Consider the following 9,960-nt stretch of genomic DNA (forward strand, 5'->3'; position numbering starts at 1 on the left):
CTCCTATTCCTTCCTTCGTTCCTTCATATCCTGTCCTCCCGAAATGCCTTCCTTTGACCTACCCGGGCGCTTCATCTGCCATTAGTTCTCCCTCTTCCTTCCAATCTTCCCTCCAATCTTCCTTCCAATCTTCCTTCCAATCTTCCTTCCAATCTTCCTTCCAAACTTCCTTCCACTCCCTCTTCCACTTCCTCTCCCTCTCTCTATTCCAATCTTCCTTCCACTCTTCCTTCCACTCCTCCTTCCACTCTTCCTTCCATTCCTCCTTCCACTCCCTCTTCCACTTCCTCTCCCTCTCCCTCTCCCTCTCCCTCTTCCTTTTCCACTTCCACTTCTCTCTTATTTGACAGTCGCGTCTGCCCTTCTGCCACCTGTTGTTGTCCTGCATCGGATATTGTCATTCTGGTTCTGGTGGTAGCGGTTCAGGATTCGTGATTCTGATATGTTTTTAATGTAAGACAATTGTATCTACAGATCATATATAATTTGATTATATACATAAATAAATATATATGTATATATATTAAATAATATATATGTAATATTGATTATATATATAAATATATATATATAAATTATATATAATATATATTTAATGTATATATGATATATAATATATATAATCTGTATATGTATTATATATATAATGTATATATACTATATATATATATAATATATATATATATATATATATATATATAATATATAATATATATAATGTATATATAATATATAATATATATAATGTATATATAATATATAATATATATAATGTATATATAATATATAATATATATAATGTATATATATTATATAACATATATAATGTATATATAATATATAATATATATAATATATATAATATATAATATATGTAATATATAATATGTATATAATATATATGTAATATATAATATGTATATAATATATATGTATAATATATATATAATATATATGTAATATATATAATACATGATATATGTAATATATAATATATATATATATATATAATATGTATATAATATATAATATATATAATATATATAATATATATATATAATATATATATAATATATATATTATATATAAAATATATAATATATATATAATATATAATATATATATATATATATATATATATAATATATATAATATATATATATATATAATATATATAATATATATATAAATAATATATATAATATATATATAAATAATATATATAATATATATATAAATAATATATATAATATGTATATATAATATATATAATATATATATAATATATAATATATATAATATATATAATATATATATATAATATATAATATATATAATATTCTCTTTATGGTTATTTACCTTTATATTCCTATTTGTATAGTGTAATCACACAAATCTACATAGACGAACAGGTCACTCAATGATAAGCATGACTATAAAGCGAGTGGCCTGAGAGGTTACGTAGCCTTAATATCATACTGATTACACATTTGCTTACACGCTTATCATCTTGGATAGAGATAACCGTAAGTACGAGCGACGGCCCGTGGCCTTGGGGAGACTGCTGTCTCTCAACCGGGCCCGAAATGTGCATGTGAGAGAGATACGAGGCTATTTTGAGTTGGTGGTCGCTGGACGGGCTGATGGCTCCGTCTTGAAGGGGTTTCCCCGCTTGAGTTTTTATTCATTTTTGTTGAGGTTGATGTCATGTTCCTTAGTTTTTTCTTTAGGTTACAATAGATATGTTGTTGTTTTTTTTCTTCATCTTTGTGTATGTACATGTACGTACACGCGCACGCATACACGTACGTACGCACGCATTCTTTCCCGCATACACACACACACACACACACACACACACACACACACACACACACACACACACACACACACACACACACACACACACACACACACACACACCTGCACGTATCTACGTCCCAAAGCCTATGAGTGCACGTCTTTATGGGAAAGTAAAATATATACGTATCCGTACATTTTTTTTTATTTAGACTTTAGATTTCCTTGTGCACTATGTGTATGTGCTATATACCTACTCCCTGATCTATTTCATTAGCTCAGTCTATTTCATTAGCCTCCTGAGCCGGGGCGAAATCTCAGTCGCCGGGAGAGGGCGGCCGTGAGGTGGGCCAGGCCGGTGGCTGTTGTGCTTTGCCGCAGCCGAGTCAGCAACTGCGGCCAGGCTCCTCCTCCTCCTCCTCCCTTCGGCAGCCTCCCTTCTCCTCCCCTCGGCTCTCTTCCCCTCGCTCGGGCTCGCCTTGCTCTTTGTCTCTCACTATCTGTCTGTCTGTCTGTTCTGTCTCTTCTCTCTCGTTTTCTCTTTCTTTCACTGTTTTCTCTCCTCTCCTTCCCTTCCTCTTTTCTCCTCTCCTCTCGTTTCCTCCCACCCTCCTCTCCTCTCGTTTCCTCCCACCCTCCTCTCCTCTCCTCTCCTTCTTACTCATTCCATCGCTCCCTCCCTCCCTCCTTCCTTCCCCCTCCCTCTCTTTTTTTCTCTCCCTCTCTCACGCCCCCCCCCCCCCCCCCATAGCTTTCCCTCTTCTTCATTCTATTTCTATTTTTCTTTCTATTTTCTCTCGCTTCTCTTAACACATTAATACTCACTCACTCACATTCGATCTCCCTCTTCCAGAAGCTGCATTAATAGCTTAACTTTTTATGTATTTTTCTTTATTATTCTTGGTTTCCCTAATTCCTTCTTTTTTTTTTTTTTTTTTTTTTTTTTTTTTTTACTAATTATCATCTATATCGTTTCTTTTCTCTCTCTCTCTCTCTCTCTCTCTCTCTCTCTCTCTCTCTCTCTCTCTCTCTCTCTCTCTCTCTCTCTCTCTCTCTCTCTCTCTCTCTCTCTCCTCTCTCCCTCTCTCTCTCTCCCTCTCTCTCTCTCTCTCTCTCTCTCTCTCTCTCTCTCTCTCTCTCTCTCTCTCTCTCTCTCTCTCTCTCTCTCTCTCTCTCTCTCTCTCTCTCTCTCTCTCTCTCTCTTTCTCTCTCTCTCTCTTTCTCTCTCTCTCTCTTTCTCTCTCTCTCTCTCTCTCTCTCTCTCTCTCTCTCTCTCTCTCTCTCTCTCTCTCTCTCTCTCTCTCTCTCTCTCTCTCTCTCTCTCTCCTCTCTCTCTCTCCCTCTCTCTCTCTCCCTCTCTCCCTCTCCTCTCCCTCTCCCTCTCCCTCTCCATCCTCCCTCCCCCTCTCCCTCTCCCTCCCTCCCCCTCTCCCTCTCCCTCCCATCCTCCCTCCCCCTCTCCCTCTCCCTCCCATCCTCCCTCCCTCCCCTCCTCCCCCCCCCCTCCTCCCTCCCTCCCCTCCCCCCCCCCCCCCCCCCTCTCTCTCTCTCTCTCTCTCTCTCTCTCTCTCTCTCTCTCTCTCTCTCTCTCTCTCTCTCTCTCTCTCTCTCCTTCCCCCCCTCTTTCCCTTCTTCCCCCTTTCCCTTTTCCCTCCCCCTTCTTTCCCTTTTCCCTCCCCCTCCTTTCCCTTTTCCCTCCCCCTCCTTTCCCTTTTCCCTCCCCCTCCTTTCCCTTTTCCCTCCCCCTCCTTTCCCTTCTCCCTCCCCCCCCTTTCCCTTTTCCCTCCCCCTCCTTTCCCTTTTCCCTCCCCCCTACTTTCCCTTTTCCCTCCCCTTCTTCCATTCTCCACCCCTCTTTCCCTTCTCCCCCCTCTTCCCTTTTCCCTCCCCTCCCCCTCTTCCCTCCCCTCCCCCTCCCCCTCCCCCTCCCCCTCCCCCTCTTCCCTTTTCCCTCCCCCTCTTCCCTTTTCCCTCCCCCTTTTCCCTCCCCCTTTTCCCTCCCCCTTTTCCCCTTTTTTTCCTCTTGAGTGCAATTGCATGACACCGCAAACTGTTTTCATTTGACGAAAGTAAGAGCTAACTTGCACTATTGTTGCCATCAGTGGAGCATCGAATTGTTGAGGGAATGCCACGTGGGGGACGACCTTCTGATGGGTTGTGCAAGTGATTTTTCCGTAATAAAAAGACGTGTGTGTGTGTGTGTGTGTGTGTGTGTGTGTGTGTGTGTGTGTGTGTGTGTGTGTGTGTGTGTGTGTGAGAGAGAGAATGAGAGAGAGAGAGAATGAGAGAGAGAGAGAATGAGAGAGAGAGAGAATGAGAGAGAGAGAGAATGAGAGAGAGAGAGAATGAGAGAGAGAGAGAATGAGAGAGAGAGAGAATGAGAGAGAGAGAGAGTGAGAGAGAGAGAGAGAATGAGAGAGAGAATTTTGTCTCGATAAGCTCCGTTTAGATTTAATCAAATGGCTCAGGTGATAGAGATTAGATAAAAAAAAAATGTACCTTAAATAAAGTACTTGCGCAGCTTATTGACTGTTATTTGTTCAAAGAAAGCCACTTCACTGAATGAGATTGAGTTGATCTTGCACTGTTTGGGGGAAAAACTTTTATGAATGTTGACCTTCGAAGTAGAGATGACGTCACTTCTTGCTCACTTCTGCTCTCTCTCTCTCTCTCTCTCTCTCTCTCTCTCTCTCTCTCTCTCTCTCTCTCTCTCTCTCTCTCTCTCTCTCTCTCTCTCTCTCTCATTCTCTTATTTCCTTTCATTCTCCAACTCCTCTCCTTCTTCTTCCCTCTCCTTCTGAGTAATGATACTCAGTAGTGGGCGCCGGAAGTCACTTCAGTGTGATTTTGTGGCATCTTTCATAACTGACCAGTGGCGTGCGCATGCGCGGGTGTGGTCATGTGTGCACATTTATCCGGAGCACTTGCATGCGTCGGCACGTTTAGCGGGAGGTACGATAAGCGCTTCCTAATCTCTCAAGATAGAAAAGAATCTTAGTCTGCAATTCTCTTTGACGAAATATTGTTTTATGCATTAAAAGCACCTGGGAATCTTCTCTCTGTTCTCGTCTTTTCTCTCGCTCTTCCCTCCCTCCCTTCTCCCTCTTCACCCCCTTTCCCTCCTCCTCCTTCGCCCTCCCCTTTCGTATGCACAAGCAGAGGCAGCAGACGTCAGCAGTATTTTGCACAACAAGCCCTCGTGTCGCCGTTCTTGTAATGGCTTCTGCTCTAATCCCGGGTTCCATTTCACCTTTCATTTGATCAATTTCCTCTTGAATATTCGCTCTTATGAAACACCCGCACGTAACACACCCGTGCTTACATTTTTTATCTCCTCTTGCCTATATATATATATATATATATATATATATATATATATATATATAAATTTTACAAGCATTTGGACACACTTGGGTTCACTTTCCGTCCATCTATCTATATCTCTCTGCCTCCCTCTATCCTCTTTTCTCCCTCTCTCCGCCCTTTCCCCCCTCTTTCTTTTCCCTTCTCGCCCACCACGCGCGCTGTCTTAGCTTGTGTTTGGATCAGCGAGACTTCAATTCAGCGGGACGGTAGCATGGGTGGGCGAGGGGGGGGGGAGAAGGGGGGGCAGGACGGTGATGTCTTGGGGTTGGGATCGGGTGGGAGGGGGGAGGGGGTTGAGAGTGCGGGTGGGGTAGAGGTGAGGTGGAATATTATACTTACACAGACACTTACTCACACACGCACATACACACATGTACACATAGGGAGACGCACACGCATCGTGCCATGAGAGCTCAACATCAGTGTCCCAGAGCGTGCTAGCGTGGGTGACGGTTGAAGATCTATCACCATTTTGCCCTTTCCTCGCGATTTTTCTCTTTTTCATTTCTTTTAGCTCGTTTTCTTGTCCCTCTCCTTCCTCCTTTCTTCGAAGATCGTCTAAGTTTTGTACCATCAAAGAGAAGTGTTATTTTTTGTTTTTTTTGTTTTTTCATTGCTTGTGCCGGTTACTTCATCTCTCGTAATTAACGGATCTTGAAGAAAAAAGTGGATACCGAATTTTTTATCGGTATTGAAGTGTATTTTGTTTGTTTGCGACAGTGGATATACGTAAATAATAAAAAAATAGTAATAGTTTGTGGCTTAACTTCTAATTTGGACAATGTTTAGTGAAGTGAAGTGCAGTAATGATGTGGTGTTCAATTTGTTCCTGAGATGGGCGAGATATAGTGTAGTGAACACTTGATATCTTTGCAAGATTTTATAAAATTTGCTGGGGCAATTCCCTGCGAGGCAAAGGAGGTTTTTTATTATCATTATTATTGTTATTATTAGTACTAGTATTGATATTGATATTATTATTATTATTATTATTATTATTATTATTATTATTATTATTGAGTTTTAGTCATAGCAAAATTAAATAGAGTAGAATAGTTAAAAAGTTCATTAGCCTGTAATGGTAATTGTTTTGTTATACAGTGGCACTTTCATTGACCTGTAACACACCCTTTGTGAAGAATGTTAGTTTTTACATGTCTGTTATATTAGCTACCTGTTTCCTCAAGTTCTTGTAGAGGAGTCATTGTAGGCATTTCATTGTTGCATGTGATTTAAATTTAGTTGTCACTACCTTCAAAATGGAAGCCGTGAAACCTAGGCGTATTTCTTCATCTCGGAGTTCTTCCCTGTCATCACCTGTAAGATCTCACTCTCTCTGCCAGTCATTTACTTCCTGTACCCCTCTCAGTAAATACAAGATTATTCATAACCGACAAGGAACTCATTATTATTGGGTAAATTATTGTTATATATTGTTATGATGTTTCGTATATTTTCCAATACATGTGATTCCCCGTCCCAGTTTCTTTTTCCAGGACTTGTTATGCTAGAACAGTGTATTTCCTTGATTTTTTTTATTTTTACAGTAGATGATGATAGTATTTTTCTTTGAACTTGTCGAGACAGTTATAGCATTGTCCTGCTATAACAACTCCATTTCTTTATAGGTGATGATCATTAGTTTCTTTCACAGGTATTAAATCGTTCCATGGATCCTCGTACATATGAACAGCAGCAGCCACTGATTGCACAGCTGCCCCAGGTACCACTGCTCCCACAACAGATCATCACCTCAGGCACCCGCAAGGACTGTATCCGTCTCCGAGGATTGCCATTCGAGGCCCAGGTGGAACACATCCTTGAGTTCCTTGGTGAACATGCAAAAAGCATCGTTTACCAGGGTGTCCATATGGTTTACAATGCACATGTAAGTTCCCATGTTAAAAACTTTTGTGTGTTTCTGGCAGGCTCGTGAAATTGGATTTATATTGAGGTTTCATCTAACTGGTTTATTATCTATGGTGGTCTAATTATCCATTTTTGAAGGTTATTTTTCTCTGTTTCTTGCTTTTTTAACATCATATAATTTTGCAGGGACAGCCAAGTGGAGAAGCCTTTATCCAAATGGACAGCGAACATTCTGCATTCCTCGCCTCCCAGCAAAGGCATCATCGTTATATGGTGTTCGGGAAGAAGCAGCGTTACATAGAAGTCTTTCAGTGTTCAGGGGAAGACATGAACATGGTGCTGACTGGTGGCCTGCCAACTCAAAGGCCCGTCATGTCCCCGGGTATGTTGGTGTGGGACACCGCAGCCCTGCCTGGGAGTCTTCCTCACCCACTTAGTGTTCCCCCTCCTGGTACACCTCGCCCCCAGGGGCCCCACTTCCTTGGTGCAGCTCATCACCCCCTTCACCCTCAAACCCATGGCCCTGTGCTTTCTGGTATACCTCCAAGCCCTATTAAGCAGGCTGATGCTCCCCTTCTCCTTCCCCCACCTATGGGCCCCCCTCCTCCAAGGCCTTCTTTGGTTCCACAAAATCCTCTTGAGTTACCTCATTCTTCTCAAGCTCCCCCTACCCTCATGGCCCCTTCCTTAAAGCCTGCTGAGTCAGGAATCCATCCTTCTCTCATAGGACAGTATGGACACATGCCAGTTACATCACAGATAAGTACAGGCAGTAATCCAGTGTTTCTGCTTTCCAATGCACGAACATCCCTAGCAAGTGGGCTTCATCCACAAGTAACCTTGGTGCCAGTGTCATCATCTCAGGCTAGAGATGCTCAAGGTGCACAGGGTATTCAGAAACCCCCAGTGGGACCACCTCTCCTCCCAATGCCTTATGCAGCAGCTGCTGCTGCAGCTATGGCAGGAGCGAGGTTGCCTGGAACACAGAAGCGGAGCTTTGAACAGGCTTTCCCAGGGGACACAGGTGCTGCTAGCCTTGGAGCAATGAAGCGGGGCCCTCATGTGAATCCTTCCCTCTTTCATCCCTTGTACCCTCCTCCCCAGATGTTCCCCACTATGTAATACTCAATACCCGTGCTGCGTAACACACACCTGTATATATTGGTAGGAGAGGCAAAGATATCAGTGTAATGGGAGCCATGGCAGGTGTAAGAAGTGACCATTTAGGAAATAAGCACAACTCCTAACAAGTATTTTAGGATTTGTGTAAACAAATGCCTTAATGCTCACTACATTTTGACCTTTCCCATCAACATTGTGATTTTATTATGTGTGTGTGTGGTGCAGCAGCATTCTGTGTGTGCAATCTGCTGTTACTCTGGTGTGCTGCACCTGTTGTTGCCAGCAACTCAAACACTGCTGGCCAACATTGTGTGGCTGCTGGGAGTGTTCTGCTGCAGGGTGGATGAGCCTTAGTTTTTTTTAAGTGTCTCTTAGATGGGTGTTAGACAGAAACTCAACTGTGCTGGTTGGAGCAAGAAAATGTTCTTCTCCTGGCTTTTTCAGTGTTTTTTGCTGGGAAGAACATTACTGTTGTATAATGGATTTTAATATAATTTTATTAACTAGATTCATAAGTTCATATTAAGAGTCTTGCTCACAATCAACCACAGTTGTTTCATCCTCTAAGATCTATCCATGATATGTCCCTGCATATGTATGTGTGTGTATACATATATGTGTGAATCTGTGGATGCATTAATGTGTGACTGAGTGTATGCTTGTGTGTGTGTCTGAAGGAGAGCGTGAGTGGAATACAGTATATTTGTAGGTGTGAAGGTGTAAGGCAGCTGTTGTGTACACGGCTGCCCTTGTTATGGCTGGGTGGTACTTTCCCACCTTTGACCTGCTTCTTGCTCATGAAAGATGAGCATTCATGTAGTGTTAATATTTTTAGTTTTAAGTTAAACTTTGACATAGTAGAGCATATAGAATAGGACATTAGCAGCCGTGTGTACATGAGCAGTTGGTTGGCTGGCAGTGTGGCGGTGGTGGTGGTGTGGTGGTAGATCAGTCCACCACAGTGGGAACTTGTGCAGTGGACCCCACAGTGGGTCCTGGTAGGACATAGGTGCTGGCCTCAGGACTTGGCAACTTGACGTTTGTATAGATCATAATATAAATGATTGAAAGGGTTATGACAGACTAACCAATCTCCCTGTGTATGCACTTGCATATTAGTTTTTTATGTTCTAAGAAGATATTTCTGGTGTAATTTAGTTGCATAGTGACAAGACTGTTAAGTCCTGTGGCCATGTGCCCCCTTTGCTGGGCTGTTAAGGGGCCTGATGCGGGGGGCAACGTGGTCCTCTAACACTTCTGTAATACATTCCACTAAGTGTGATATCTGCACCATTGTTATTTTGTGTGTACATTCAGTAGTTTTTCTCTATTGTTATAGCTTCATATTTAGTTCAGTTTTTGAACATTTTCAAGGCTTATATAACTTGTTACTTCATTAAAAATCTGGTTCAAACCAGAAGAGTACATTTAAGTGTGATATCTGACTTGGAGTCAGCCCAGAAAATGTTCCAGATGATAATTTGACTTACCTGGACTTTGGTGTGTACGCCAATATTACTCTGCTAAGACCAATAAAGTCTATTAAGATATTCCCAGTGGTTTCTGGTTCCGGTGTATGGGTCACCTCTCATCTTCTATATCAAACAAAGCCACTCTCTGATATGAGGCTCGTGGGCCTGGCAGATTAAGGTAACAAGGTAGGCAAGAGCTTTACACCTTTTGTGGTTGCAGGCTGCATTCTGGTGTTGTAGTGGCATTGTGTAGCTGTTTTTGTAGTTAAGGTGATGGGTAGATATGGTGGTGGGTTGTGTATGGTGTTGGCTTTTGGTGGAGGTGCTGGTG

At 42.0% G+C, this 9,960-nt stretch overlaps 1 protein-coding gene across 1 annotated transcript in view; it reads left to right on the top strand.

The window, feature by feature from the left end:
- The window catches only part of LOC125042223 (RNA-binding protein fusilli-like), a 170,037-nt gene extending 160,329 nt beyond the window's left edge, over nucleotides 1–9,708 (top strand). The window contains exons 11-12 of the mRNA XM_047637726.1: nucleotides 6,821–7,054; nucleotides 7,222–9,708. Coding sequence (XP_047493682.1) covers nucleotides 6,821–7,054; nucleotides 7,222–8,157 — 1,170 coding nt within the window. The 3' untranslated portion in view covers nucleotides 8,158–9,708. The remainder of the gene's footprint in view (nucleotides 1–6,820; nucleotides 7,055–7,221) is intronic.
- The last annotated feature ends 252 nt before the right edge of the window (nucleotides 9,709–9,960 follow it).

The sequence above is a fragment of the Penaeus chinensis genome, chromosome 31 (assembly GCF_019202785.1).
Source record: "Penaeus chinensis breed Huanghai No. 1 chromosome 31, ASM1920278v2, whole genome shotgun sequence".
Lineage (NCBI taxonomy): Eukaryota > Metazoa > Arthropoda > Malacostraca > Decapoda > Penaeidae > Penaeus > Penaeus chinensis.